The sequence below is a fragment of the Osmerus eperlanus genome, chromosome 10 (genome assembly GCF_963692335.1).
Source record: "Osmerus eperlanus chromosome 10, fOsmEpe2.1, whole genome shotgun sequence".
Lineage (NCBI taxonomy): Eukaryota > Metazoa > Chordata > Actinopteri > Osmeriformes > Osmeridae > Osmerus > Osmerus eperlanus.
In genome coordinates, this window is record NC_085027.1 from 7,631,212 (window position 1) to 7,645,627 (window position 14,416).

General features: G+C 45.0%; 4 protein-coding genes across 7 annotated transcripts in view; 3 read left to right on the forward strand and 1 right to left on the reverse strand.

Moving 5' to 3' along the window:
* Positions 1-3,740, forward strand: part of bean1 (brain expressed, associated with NEDD4, 1) — a 12,093-nt gene extending 8,353 nt beyond the window's left edge. For both annotated transcript variants that reach the window (XM_062470596.1, XM_062470598.1), the window contains exons 3-5: positions 57-257; positions 473-614; positions 2,081-3,740. In XM_062470596.1, coding sequence (XP_062326580.1) covers positions 57-257; positions 473-614; positions 2,081-2,447 — 710 coding nt within the window. In that variant the 3' untranslated portion in view covers positions 2,448-3,740. The remainder of the gene's footprint in view (positions 1-56; positions 258-472; positions 615-2,080) is intronic.
* Positions 3,741-6,569: 2,829 nt separating this feature from the next.
* On the forward strand, positions 6,570-9,058 carry si:ch211-189a15.5 (uncharacterized). Its single transcript, XM_062471848.1, has 2 exons — positions 6,570-7,064; positions 7,226-9,058. The coding sequence occupies exons 1-2, from the start codon at positions 6,738-6,740 to the stop codon at positions 8,591-8,593; spliced, it is 1,695 nt and encodes a 564-aa protein (XP_062327832.1). The 5' UTR covers positions 6,570-6,737; the 3' UTR covers positions 8,594-9,058.
* Positions 9,059-9,133: 75 nt separating this feature from the next.
* Positions 9,134-12,396, reverse strand: tk2 (thymidine kinase 2). Of its 3 annotated transcripts, none has more exons than XM_062471849.1 (10): positions 12,108-12,396; positions 11,724-11,761; positions 11,429-11,503; positions 11,292-11,345; positions 11,071-11,160; positions 10,833-10,906; positions 10,528-10,616; positions 10,257-10,336; positions 9,985-10,065; positions 9,134-9,863 (listed from the first exon to the last, which is right to left on the reverse strand). In XM_062471849.1, exons 1-10 carry the CDS (start codon positions 12,256-12,258, stop codon positions 9,777-9,779), a joined length of 819 nt encoding a protein of 272 aa, XP_062327833.1. In that variant the 5' UTR covers positions 12,259-12,396; the 3' UTR covers positions 9,134-9,776. The 3 variants fall into 3 exon arrangements, with proteins under 3 accessions (XP_062327833.1, XP_062327834.1, XP_062327835.1); XM_062471850.1 differs by having other exon boundaries at positions 11,724-11,828; positions 12,108-12,248; XM_062471851.1 differs by having other exon boundaries at positions 11,744-11,828; positions 12,108-12,128.
* Positions 12,397-12,478: 82 nt separating this feature from the next.
* Positions 12,479-14,342, forward strand: LOC134028370 (chemokine-like factor). Its single transcript, XM_062471855.1, has 4 exons — positions 12,479-12,871; positions 13,383-13,538; positions 13,767-13,862; positions 14,001-14,342. The coding sequence occupies exons 1-4, from the start codon at positions 12,752-12,754 to the stop codon at positions 14,094-14,096; spliced, it is 468 nt and encodes a 155-aa protein (XP_062327839.1). The 5' UTR covers positions 12,479-12,751; the 3' UTR covers positions 14,097-14,342.
* The last annotated feature ends 74 nt before the right edge of the window (positions 14,343-14,416 follow it).

Below are 14,416 nucleotides of genomic sequence, written 5' to 3' on the forward strand. Positions count from 1 at the left end.
GACCAAAGCCATCCATCCACCACTGTTCACCCCCTTCCACTCCCCCAACCCCTTAGTGAGCGCCAACCAGAGCAGCCCAGCCCATGACTACCCAGACTGCCGTGTGGGTGGCGGGGAGGCCAGTCTGCTGGTGTCTCCTCTGGTGGTGGCGGGCATCGTCATCGGCCTGGTCCTCCTCCTATCCTGTGTCACCATCATTGTGGGCAGCCTGCGTAAGGACAGCCGTCTGCACAACCCACACCTGCGTGCCAGCTACGGTAAGGGGTTAACTCTACCTAACTTGACGTCAGCAGCAAGCCAGTTGTGATTAGTCATGTAGGTTAACTCAATAACTTCATCCGTCTGTCTCGTCTGTCTCCCTCCCACGTCTCCCTCATTTCCCTCATCATTCTCCCCCCCCCCCCCCCCATATCTCCCTACCCCTGTCTCCCTGCCCCGTCTCTCTCCCTCGTCTTTCTTCCTGTCTCCACAGCCCCTGACGGTCTCTCCTACGGGGGCTCTCTTGGGGACCTGAGGTCCACCTGCATGGATGAGTTTCCTCCTGCCTTCGACTTTGACTCCTACACAGAGAGCCTGTCTCAGAGCCACACCCTGTACCCTGACTCTCCTCCTCAGTAACGATCCCTGCGTCACCGGCTTCCACTGCCTCTCATCATCATTTCCTATATAACTCCATCATCTTATCTTTTATGACCAGCTCACATGGAATGATGTGCCCCTCCCTGCCGCTAGCCCAGTTAGTCTCTCCCCGCACACACCAAGGAAGGCTAGGAGGGATCCTGATCATGGTCTATTACTGTGGACCGGCGATGTATGTGTGTGTGTGTGTTCGTGGTGCCTCAGTGTGCAAGGCAAGCCTGTGTTGCCACAACTACAGATGGTGTAGGGAGGCTGAACGCTCACCTGTGGAGCCTGTCAACACTTGCGCTTCCGCTCAGGGTACTGCAGAGCTGGGCGCATACCAGAATACACACACACACACACACTCAAACCTGACACATGCACACATTCAAACACACATAAACATGGAACGGACCTGACATTCACACACCAAATGGGATGGCCTTGAACACACAGACCTGATGCCTTAGGTCCTATGCCGCGGACAGTGCTGTCATTTCTCCAGACCTCCTGATCATCACAGAGGACAGGTCCTCTCAGTCTCCTACAACACACACACACCTAATACAAACACTCAAACTCTATGTTAATCCCTCTCTTCTACAACACACATACACACACTCATTATGTCTCTCTCACCTACCACACATACACACTCTCTCATTATGCCTCTCTCTCCTACAACACACTCTCATTAAGCCTCTCTTTCCTACAACACACCCGCACTCGATATAACCTCTCTCTTCTACAAAACACACTCCCATAAAAAGTGGAAGTAAGACCATTGTTTAAAGCCAGGGTTGCAGGACTGTTGTGATGGAACAGGACCCTGTAATGAAGATTTAGACAGCAATCTCAGCTTTAGTGTCCCAGAGGGAGTCATCGTTCTTGCAATAAGCTATTAGGAAGCAACACCTAGGTTCCCAGAATCCTAGGGGGGAGGTTGTTATAACAGGAGTGTGTGTGCGCACGTGTGTGTGTGTGTGTGCACGCGCGCATGTTTGTGTGTGATTTAGTGAGAGAATGATTGAGTGTGCTTTTGTGCACAAAATAGAAAGTGTGTGTGTACATTTCCTAGAATCCTAGGGTGGCTCACATGAGTATGTGTGTGCGTCTGCATGCAGGAGGGGTGTGTGTGTGTACGTGTGTTTACCTGAGAGGTGCAAAACACCTAATTTTAGTCAGGTGGGGTTCCTAGCTTTGTGTAATCCCTTGAAGCCAGGGGCCCTCAGGCACAGAGGCAGGCCCCTCAGGGTTAGAAGGCTTGTTTGACACCACAGTTCTCTTCCACACTTACAATCCCACATAGAAGACACACAAACACTATATTTGTGTACAATATTCCAATAAACTAAGAGGAAACATGGTGACAAAACCAAGGCAACAGCAAATAATGCATTGTATTGATAGGGAGCAGTAAACCCACTAACCACCTTTTCAAACATCTGCTCTGTTCCAGCTATGAGGAGTGTGTGGGGCCCGGAGCCACACAGATCTATGTTCCCACAGATGATCCTCCTCCCTACTCACTGACGGACCCCTGTCAGCAGGACCAGGAGACCCCCTACAGAAGCCTGGAGACATCTGCTTCAGCTTCCTGGTTAGCTCCCAGCACTGCCTCACATTACCCAATCAGACTTCAGGATCTCAGGCGGCAGCCAATCGCCTCCATCTCCCTTTCAACCCTCCCCCAAGAGGATGCACCCCCTTACGAGGCAGTGGTGCATGAACAGAACCAACCCCTTCCCTTGATGCCACTGGACGTGCTCAAATACCAATCAGAAAACAGCCTCCCGCCTCAACCAGATCAGCACAGGATTCTGTAAAAGTAGGGCTGTGGAAATCTTACTGTAAAACCAGAACTGGGCCTATAGAACTCTTCCTATAGAACTGGACTTGGGTCTGTAAAACTCTTCCTAAAGAACTGGAACAGGGACTGTAGAACTCTTCCTACATAAACTGGAGCTGCGTGTGTAAAACCAGACGCCCCCCCCCCCCCCCCCCCCCCCCCCGCTGCCACAATCCCTGCTCTCCATATTAGGATGGTGCTGCTGTCTCCCAGCAGAGCCTCCTGCTGCTTGCAGCAGCCTGGCCTCCACTCTACTGCCTGATTCACACAGACCCTACCTCTGGGATAAGTGTCCTCATCCCAAGATGTCCGCCGCATCATCCCTTTAACCCTGGCTCACCGCACCGCCATGGAAACGTAGGCATTCCTTGTCACTGGTGCATTGTGGGGGTTGTAGTAGAATGTTTCCTTTCTAAGAATGAAGATGCTTGTAGGAAGTGTCCCTCTTACTGTTGACATAGAGTTAACACACAGATACTGTAGAATGTTCCGTTAGCGCCTTCCTAAATCTCACATTCCATTCCAACACATCCTGTTCCAACAGACTGATCTTTCCCACATTCAATAACATTACAGCTCTGTATGTAGCAGGTCTTTAAGACTCCTTTGATTAATGGCAGTACGTCCATGTTGTTTGTTCAATAGTGAGTTTAGGTTTTGCACTATTGCATGAAAGGTCTTCCTTTCTGCACTGTAGACTTGCATGGTCCCTGAGTGTGCACTATTGGCACTGCCCTCTACTGTGGAGCAGGGCTTTTTTAGACACAGACTGTTCTGGCTCTACCTCCCATGACCTCATGCTCATACAGTACAATACCTTATCCAGATACCTGGAGACATGCTTTAGACACGTGTTAGACATTGCTTTTCCCATGTCGTAGGACTGGACTCAGACGTCAGCTTAGCAGGCTAATGCAGACAAACACATGTGCTGTGGTGACTTGTCCTCCCTCCTTCCTCTTCTGTTGCTTTCTATCAGCCCCCCATGATGAGGTTAATCACTGTGAGCACCATCAGTTTGGTAGTTTACTTTTGTAGTTTACAATCATAGTTAGGTTATTTAGACAGCTTGCTTCAATGATTAACTATGGACTCAAGTCATAGTTCACCATGGTAATTTACTATGGAAGTTTCCTGTTCAGAAAGTCAACATTAACTATTGTAGTTTGGATTCTCACATTTCGCTATGGTAGTTTACTATGGTAGTTTGCTATGGTTTGCTTACTACTATAATTTACTGCAATGGTTAATTATTAGGGAGTCAGATGGCTGAGCGGTTAGGGAATCGGGCTAGTAATCAGAAGGTTGACGGTTCGATTCCCCACCAGGCAATATGACGTTGTGTCCTTGGGCAAGGCACTTCACCCTACTTGCCTCAGGGGGAATGTCCCTGTACTTACTGTAAGTCGCTCTGGATAAGAGCGTCTGCTAAATGACTAAATGTAAATGTAAATTATAGTGGTAGCTAACTACTACTCTATTATAGTTCACTATAATAGTCAATGGACCCCAAACATAATTCTTTATGGTAGTTTTCTATGGTCGTTTCTTACCACATTAGTTTAATGCAGTAGTTTACTATGGATGCAATACTTGACAATGTCCTCATGAATCCATTGCCATAATGGAGATATGTTCTGGATTGTTAAGGATATGTTTTGGATAGTTTAGTGCAAGGCCATCAAGGCAGCATTCCTGAAGCTCAACAGCCATGTATCACCACCAAGTCCTCACTTATTATCAGCACAAATATACAGTATGTTATTACAGTTGATGTTGTTTTAAGTATGATAACTTTGACACATCCATTGAACAAAGTAATCCCCTTTAGATAACACCTCCAGCCCAGTTACATGGTGCAGTGTTAATATGCTGGAAAAACAAGTATATGCTTCAGAATGTTTAACTTGGAGTATGTGAAGTCATGTTTGTAATACAAATACTACACAGCACGGGGCTTGGTGAACAGTAGCCAAATGCAAACCATTATTACTGTCACATCCTCCATCAGTATGGGCCTGACTCATCATGGTCTTTTCAAAGTTGCACATCTTTTTCCTTTATATTAGTCTCTAAAAAAAAGTATCTTATGTGGCTCAGCTGTTGATGTTTCAACAACTTTTCGTCTCCTAAAGATGTTGGGGACCCGCCTGTCGAGCACCATGACTGTTAGAATGCCTAACATCGTAGCCATAGAAATGTAATGCAATGAATTAAAGTATAAGAGCTTTTCTTTCTAAAATACTGTATCTTACTGTTCTAAGTGGGTTCTAAATGTGTTGTGGTCTGTTAGTCTGTTATTATTACTGTCCTGTCTCCTAAGTGTGCGAAACTGAAACGAAAGACCTCACAATTGTTAGATAACAAGTGTAATGTTTTGCCAAGTGTTCGTTTGTTGAATGTTGGTGTTAGTTTACGAGGTGTACGAGGTAGCCTGGCTGTTTCTTTCCTGGCTGTTTTTTTTCTAACTTAGCTGGGGTTTTGGGGGGATGAGTAGAGGGAGGTGAGTAGAGGGATTACGGTTCTATTACATAGCACAACACACAAGTTCTTGTCGATCTTCAGTGCCACTCTGCTCTCCACTGAACACTGGGAGAATGTTTACTTGCTGTATGTAGCATATGCTCATCCTAATCCACACTGTATGTGTTGGTGAAGCAGCACCCCGGAAGCAAATCTTTCATGTGGATTATTAAGATAACTATACAGTACTGTATGCACAGAAAACTGCAGCCTTGACAAGTCATAATAATATGTTCCTCTGCCCCTTGGCAGTGAAAGATGGTAGACTGTGTGTTATACTTGGTGTAGAGGAAGGGTGCGGTATAGACTGCTTCTATAAAACCTGCTGCGTCCCCATGACGGCAGCTCTGCCCCACCGCAAGCTTGGCTGCTCTAACAAGAACACCAGAGGTCTCCATCCCTTTTCCTGGACAACTACTGTTTCATCCTGTAGGTGTTCCCTCCAGCCCCCCTTGTATCTAACATGAATCAGCTTGTCATCCAGCTAATTATCAGTTTCTTGTGTGCAAAATTTGGATTGGAAAATATCACACAAACAGGAGCATGGTTGGAGGAAAAATGTACAGGATGGTAGCTCTCCCAGTTAGAGTGGTTAAAAACACACACACTGCTAGACTGTATCCTGTCATCCTGGCTGGTGGTAGGCTTAGCGTTTTTGTGACAACTGTGGAACAAGACTTTCGTTGTGGTTTTACTCTCCCTCCATCCTGTGTGACAATCATTCTTGTTTCATTAGTCACAGTTGTCAATGGTTACTTGGGCTACGTCTTAGAATGTTTATGTATAATTTCTCTAATTAGAGGGAAGTAAATAAAGATCCCTTCTCTGTCTTGAGTCTGAAGTGTGGATGTTTTGGCTTGCAGGAGTGAACTGAAAGTCTGCTAAGATTAAAAAATAAAAATAAAAGACCTTTTCATACTTTGTGTTTCTTCCTAGAAAAGAGCTCTGCAGAACCAGAATACTTTTTTGTAAGATAGTGAGTAATATGATGACTTAATCCTAGTTATTCGTGTTATCTCAAACCGTGCAGGACCACTAATTAGTGACTACGGTTTCAAGTAGCCTACCAATAACTGATGGTAATGAGACCATTTAGCCTAAACCCATAATTAAAAATTCCTTCATATTAATAAATGAGTTTTATTAATTATGCCTTTTGCAAACGAGGGTTATACTACAGAGTTGATAAAGACCTTATTTTTTTTTTTGTGACTAAATCTTCAAAATATGAATACTTCTTTAGGCCTGAGACAGATCTACGGTAGCCCTGTACAGATCTGATCTTTGAAGACGATTGCGCCATCTACTGGTAATGTCAAACAAGGCTACCTTTTGTGCAATAGCGCCAGTAAGGAAACATAAACTATACGTAATACAAGTTTAGTCGGTCAAAATGCAGAATGGCTTGATGTTGCTCCACAATGACCAAAAACCAGGAAGGCAAAGCATATCTATGTCTGGGTATTTTTATGATTTTCCTTCAATTCTTATTCAGCTTTTTCTCCTCTCACTTATTTTTTAAGGTGTGTGCTGTGTGTGTAACGTCCCACTTCACGTAACGTTAGCCTACGTGATAAAATATGGGCTAATCAGATGTATGATAGTGTTTACGACTGTGTCATTTTGTTTCCGCCTCGTCTCTCTTCATGACAAACCTACCTCGCGTGTCCCGTTGGCACTTACTAAATGTACTTCCTCGTTTCATTTCTAAAACCAAACACGGCTTGTATTTCTTCAGAAAACCATGACGAACAGAGGTCCTGACCAAACGCCAGATGACCGTCACATTGTCTTTGAAGAATATCAAGAATACTACATACTAACTGGTAGCCCGGAAGTGTGTAAAGAGACTCCGGTTACCGAGAAAGCTGTGCGCTTCTTGTCAGATTCGGATCCCGCGGGAAGGTTTCGTACAGTAGACTTCTATCACATAGCGTCAGAATGTTCAAAAATAGGCTCCAGAGATTGTCGGAGTGTACTTGCTGCACTCATCAAAGCTACAGAAATGTTGGAGGTGCTTTGTGTCAATATGTTTCTCTACCCATGGAAGAAAGAAATAAAGAGCCTCAAGGTAAAATAAAATGCAAATTCTTAGTTAACCTGTGTATACAGTACCTTACATGTGTGTGTGATGGTAGATGGAATGTATAAGGGAAAGTTCCAGTATTGTTTTGTCGCTAACTAAACATATTCTCATAATATTACAACATAATATTACATCTTTCTTGTCAGACTTACACAGGTGCGTTTGTCTACTGTCTCAAAGCTGTGTTGCCACTCAGCATCACTCAAGCCATCCTGGCTACAGTGGGTTACCAGCCCCAGTCTGACACACAGTATGTGCTGGCTGACTCTGTAGACCCTGAGAAGGTCATCCAAGTCGGCTTTGACCTATTCCTGGCCAGGATGGAGTGTGAGCACCTGCTGCAGGTCATGGGTCAAAGTCCACAACCTGAGTGCCTTGAGATCCTGCGCAGGAGAGGCACGTCTCCCAGCATCACAGGCCCCGAGGAACCAGCATCAGGGAGGGCTGAGAGGGAGAAACAAGAGAATGAGGAGGAGGTCGTGGAGGGAGAGCTCTGTACTGGGTGCCCTTTGGTGGCTCCTGGTCCACAGGAGAACGAAGAGAACCAGATGAACTCACCAGGGCGGCCTGAGGTGGGCCTTCCCCTGGAGGCTGCCTCTAAGCCCCCCACACAAAGCCCCTCCCCAGGCCTCAGACCCTCCAGTACAGCTTTGAATGAAGACCGGTTCCACCTGGAGATGCAGTGCAACTACCCAGACCTGGCCATTAGACAGAAGCGCATCTTCAGTAAAATCCCAAGGCCTCCAGCGGCGCAGAGCATCCGGGAGAAGCAGCAGGCTGATGAGCCTGGCAGAGCTACGTCTGGCTTGGCCAGTCACCTGGTTGGGCCCCAGTACACCTTACACACTGCAGCAACCGAAATCCCTCCTACGCAGCCTCTCAGTCAGAACCCCCTGCCCAGACCCACTCCGCAATGGGATTTAAGGAGCAGAGGTGAACAGGAGGGCCCTGAGAAGCAGGGTGGGCTTGAGGCTGGGTCTGAGGCTAAGACTGAGGCCTGGACTGAGGCTGGTGAGGAGGAGGAAGTCAGACTGCTAGCGGAGCGGATGGGCCAGATGTATGTCTGTAAGGAGAACCTGGGATATCCCATAGAGGAGACTGGAACCCCTGATCCTCACCCTGACAAAGGCTCCAATAGGAGACCGGCCCCGCCCATGCTTTGCCATCCCTCCCTGGTGCCTGTCTGTCATATCCCAGGGTGCAACAGCTGTGGAGGGGGCATGGACAACCTCAGAGAGCCGCCTCACTCTGTGTACGTCCCAGCCTGTCACCTGGAGCTGTGTGACCCCAGCCAGAACCAGAGTCGGGAAACAAAGAGCCTCAGGGTGCAGATGGAGTATTCTGCAGTTGTAGGCCCCAGGGCGCAGCTGCAGCATGCTATGGAAGGGCCCAGCGTGGAGGTGCAGCACCAGGCAGTGGTGGGCCCCAGAGTGCAGCAGCACAGGAGCCCCACACAGCAGCCTGAAGATGACTTGCTGCAAACTTATGTTATGGTGGAACATGACAAGAAGTGATATCAAAAATCCTATTTTCAAGAACTCTCTTATGTGGTTCAGTGTTTAAAAGTGATACAATGTTCATTTACTTGACATTGTGTCCAAGTAAATGTGCTCAGTATCTCAGGTTGCAAAGATATTTTCTTTTAGATTATTCTCAGGTAACAATATTTACTTGAATCCCCTTGAAATAATGTATATATTGAGGATGTTTTAGTCCATTGCTTTGTTTGTTCTTTGAGGAAATGAGATCATTGGTGCCAAAGGGGATTTCCTATTAAGGTGTGACTCAGAGGGAGCCTTTCAGAAGAGAATGCTATGAAAATACAGCACTAACAGCACCTACTCAGACCATAAAAGGTATTGACAAGTTATACAATTGTGTACAGATTATAACCATGAATGTCAGACATCAACTGTTGCTGTAATGTTCATTATGACTGATGCACAGATCATTGAATAAAACCAAAATGCTTGCTTGTCCTCAGATGTGCTTGTCTCATTCAAATGGCTTGAAGTGTTTGGACTTCTTTCAAGTAAAGTACAGTTATGTACATAATTCTAATAATTATTTTAATAATTAAAAACAATAGCAAACAGTATGAAAAGGTTGTAGGGTAAGCAGACAGGACAGTATTTTGGTCTGCAAGCTTATTCACAAACAACATTGAAAGCTTCAATCTCCAAAAAAGGTAAAATGTTCAGAAATAAATCAAATCTTATTCTCTAAAGTGTAAAGAAAGGGGGTGTTTGTGTGCACAGCAAAGCAGGATAGAAGTGCTGGTCATGATGGGGTCATGACTAACCTATGGCTACATGTAACCCTATGTCTGGAGCAAAGACTTGATCTAATTTGGTCAGAGAAAGTGAACAGATAATTCCCTGTAGAAATAAAATATAAATAATACAAATAAAATAAACATCTAATTTGGTCAATGTTAGATGCAACTGAAGTGCAGTAAGAAACAGCTGTGTGAAACATGAAATCTCTCACCTAAAACAGAAAGCAAAGAGCCTAAATCTTTGATCATTGTGATAGACATCTTAAAAACAGTGTAACAGACATTTTCTATACGTCACATAAGAAAACCATGTCTCTGTTTCAGCAGTCAATGATTATTCATAATGGTAAATGTAAACCCATCTGATAGAAAGATTTGTATGTGTTTTGTTTGCTTGGCTGATTCTTCTGGTTAAAGCCTCAGACATGGCTGGCAGCCAGGATTTTCTCCCGGTTCTCCTCAAACTGGTGGAGCATCTTCTGACGGTCGTGGTCTGCCGAGATGACCTGAGACAAGGACAGCATCGTTAAAAACACAGCAGCTATATCATGACACAATGACAAACATCTGAAGATTTGTGAAGCCATGGTGACTTGACAATATGGCTGAATGTTATTGGTCACTCACCAGAACTGGAGCAGGAAGTGGGAAGGTGGTCTGGTTGATCAGCCAATCTTCATACAGCTTATGAATGGCCTCAAGATATTCCTGTTGAGAAAACAGGGTCCCTTAGAGTCTCTAGATATTCTTCATTTTCTTTTAGGTGGAATATGATAACAGGCTTGTAGACTCTTGTGCAAAGCAATGAGCAGCCCCTTAAGACAAACCACTTACAGCATTCGCCTATTGTTTTGCAAAAGAGGGCTATTCCCAACCAAGTTCCAACAATGTCCTCCTACCATAGGGATGACCTTCTCCTCCTCCCTGCATCTATCTTTTAGACGCTCAAAGCAGGTCTGCGGGGATGTCTGCAGGTACACTAGAACAGAACAGGACAAAATAGAACTGAATAGGAAATAATATAACAGAACAAAACTGTAAAAAAACAACATAATAGAACAAAGATTAATAGAACAGAACGTAAAGGAAGATGATGATCCTATGGTATTGTTAAAAAAACAGTGTTTGATGGGATTAAGCAGTTTCATTTAATCACGTCGAAGAACTCACCAATGAGGTCCACTGGTATGGCGATGTTGTGTGTAATCCAATCGAACCACTCACTGAGAACAGCAAAGTCCACCTCTGGCATCTTCCCACTGCAGAACATAAAATATGACTGTAGTCTCAAGGCAGGCCTGTAGACACAGCTCTGTAGTATCAGGTTTCTAGTCTCTGGTCTGTAGTGTTGGGTCTGTAGACTCAGTCCTGTAGTGTTTCAACAGGACCACACGCTCCCCCAGTCCAGGTCTACCACACACTCAGCAGCACTATCCCACACATGTTCACAGCTGGACTTAGACGTAATGACATACCTTTTAAAGAGGTTCTCCACGAAAATGTTCTTAGCGCTGTAGATAGACCTCTCCATCATCCTCACAGGGGCCGACTGGAGAGCAACACACAGAGCAACACGGTCAGTCACAAGGCTTGACATGGTTTGATCTCTGAGAGGCGTGAGGACGCCCCGAGGACCCTGTTATTGTGTTACACCATCTAATACACCTCACAGGTCAAGCACATCTCCTGCAGAGCTCCATTCAGTCTACCTACTGTAGGTGACAGGTGTCTGTCCAGCATGGTCAGCTGAATGTAGGTCTGTAGAGTGAGGCCCCATCGTGTAGGGTCCTGGTACATCAGCCCCTGAGAGACAGAGATACACAAACAACTGTCATCTTCCATCTTTTACAGTCATGAAGATACACACATGGTTCTTATTGTTCATCTACAGCCCTCACAGAGGATACTGAGCTACGTAAGCAATGGCAACGCACCAGGGGATTGTGTCCTCGAACATTTCGCCATTTGGACACAGGCTCCGTCAGCACCTGCCGTGTAAGATGAGCGGGAAGAGCTTAGCAAGTCAGCCACTAACCACTTTTCTTATTCTGGCTTTGATTCACCATCTCACCTCGATGTTGTTGGTTTTACTGAAGTACTCCAGACATGTGGTCTTTCCACTAGCAATGTTGCCCTCAATACAAATCTGAAATCAACAACGATGTGCATTACATACAATTCTAGGTTTATGTCTTGGTACAACTTCAGTTTCAAACTAATATATAGGCTACTGGGGTTAAGGGCAACTCCACGTCAATTTAAATTGCAATACAAAAATACCTGAAAAACATGCAATAGTAATCTGAGTTTAATTTCTGATTAAACATTCTGAAATCTGAATCAGTAGGAACAAGGCAAATACTTACCACGGCCTTCTTCTCTTCACCATTACGCACCAGCTTCCCTTGGGAGGAAGACAACATTATGAGATAACTGAGGCCCTGGTCTGCCTCAGTCAGTCAGCTACGCAGCTGACACAAAGACACACAGAAGATTGTTATGGGAGGAGGACGAGTAGAGAGAAGAGACAGGCAGGCAATTAGGATATGACCGGGCTTGCTTCTATTCCTTCTGTCGTGCTTTCGTACAGTGTGCAGTCGGCTTAAGGCTACATTAGAAAGCTGTACGAAGAGGTCTTTAGCAGTGATTACATCATTATTAGTTGTAGTTCGCGGAGAGAAAACTACATTATTTGTCGTACTGTCGAACTTCATAGTGATACATTTTAGCACACAACCTCGTGCACCTACTTGTAATGAGGTGTGTATTGTTGCTATGAGTTGTCCTCTGCGATATGCTACTGCGGAAAGATACGACTTGCGCCAATGAAACAGTCCGATTTGAAGACAGTCCTGTCACACTTCTACATAATGTATTATAAAACGCACAATTCAAGGACATTTTGCATAGTTGTCAGACGTACAGTACGGAAACGGTTTGTTACAGTCGACCGGGTATTGGGTATTGAGCAAGCAGTTAGCGGCTAATGCAGTTCTCGCGTGGTGTTTTAGTTCCGTGTCGTAAAGCGCTTCCTGTTCATCGTCAATGTTCTTTAGGGAAGTGGGTGTCCAAGCTTATCTTGGAACAGTTCTCTCTAAACAAACGTCCTTAGCACCTTAGTAGCCAACATGAATCTACACTGGTCCCACATCAGTATATAGGCTCATGTAGAATAGTACAGAATAGAATAGAAATAGAACAGAATATGTTTGCATTGCTCACGTGCCTAAACTCTGCACAATAGTTTAATGATCTCTCCCTAAGACAACTGTAATAATAATAATAACAGTACGACACACTCTGTCATTTCCTGCCACTGAGAGGAACCTGCCAGATGAGGAAGGGAGGAAAGGTTCTACAGTAACTGCAGACACAGAAGCCTACCACTGCCAGCATGTCCGGAGAGGTCTCCTCCAGTGCCCCCAGCCCATCCAGTCCTACCTCAGTCTGCAACGTTGAGATAGACCTCGCCTTCTTCAAATCCTACCGGGGGTGCCTCAAGCTGGCTGAGTTGGTGAGACAGAATCCAAAGCCTCACAGTTGATACCCACACTGCCATGGTGACCAGGGAAGGGACTATATGCTCAAATTGAAACTGACAAAACATATTTAGTTGTACTCAGATAAAAAGTGTGAGTAAGGTTGTGAGAATAAGAAAACAGATTTAGAGACTGATGTGTAATCATGTCATAGACATGACAGAACTACTTCCATTTCCTTCTTCCTGTCTGTAAGATCATTTCTAGTATGACCAGAGGCATGCTCTGTACTGTGTACTGTGTGCTGGAACTTGGGTCAACACAGTGTTTATAGCACATGACTTCTTACCACCAATTGGCCAAGGGTGATATGTTTGCAGATTCTTGTTTCAAATTTAGTTTAGACAACAGGTGGCACCAAATACATAAAAGTCATCATCAAATACAGCATTGCACACGTCAGACAGTACAGAATCCAATATGAATTCAGCACTGAATTCAGCATCAAATAAAGAATCTGTGTCATGTCCCCGTGTCACGTCTCAGGTGATGGCGTTTGTGGCGTTTGTGTGCTTTGCGGTGGCCTCTCGACCAGTCTACATGGCTGCCCTGGCGATGGAGCTGCTGGTCACTCTGGCTCTGTTGCTTCTCTACCTGCTGAAGCTCCACAGGAAGTTCACCCTGTTCTTCTGGCCCCTCGTGGTAAGGAGCAACCAGAGCGTCCACCCTGGGCCTGCACCACACACAAACTCAATTTCATCCCTTTTTTTGTTAACCATTTTATGAAAAGGTCTTTTAAATGAGCCCCCAAAATGTATACAATTGTCTATTAATAAATAATCAATTCATAAAGAGAATAGCACGCTTGATGCAAAAAGGGTCTGGAGTGATGATTATGATGTGTTCTGTTGATCCCCACGGCAATCTCAGGACGTGTTCAACTCGGTGGTTGCAGCATGCATCGTGCTGGTGCTCAGTTTGATGGCAGTGTCCAACTACATCGTCAGAAGCACACTGGCTGGAGGGGTAAGGGCAATCAATTGTTCAGTCAGTTGGTCATTCACTCTTGCACACAGTCCCTCATTCGTTAACACTCATTTACTCACTAATTAAATGTGAATCCTGTCAAGGACCGTGTCCTAACAAAGCTTGTCCTGTTTGCAGATTGTGGGTCTCCTGTTAGCTGGGCTGTGGAGTGCCGACATCTTCTTGCTCAGCAAGAAGATAACATTCAACCAAGCAAGATCACAAACCAAATAAAGCTGTGCAGTGCAGACAACTCAGACCCCTTGGTTATTTTCTCTTCCTCTCCCTCCGTCGCTCCCTCCCTCCCTTTCATTCCCTCCCCTCCTCCCATAATTTCCTTTTGACATGTGATACTGGAACGGGAGTACTATGAATTTTGAGAGTATTAGAGTTAATGGATCACAAACTTACCACTGATCAGATGGATTTGTGTTTAAATGTTGTAAACCACTGCCAATAAAAAATACATTTGAAACTGCGTTACTTTGTTTAAGCATAAGCTTTAATTATTATTATGTCTGCATTGGTTCACTGAGCAATAATAAAAACAAAGG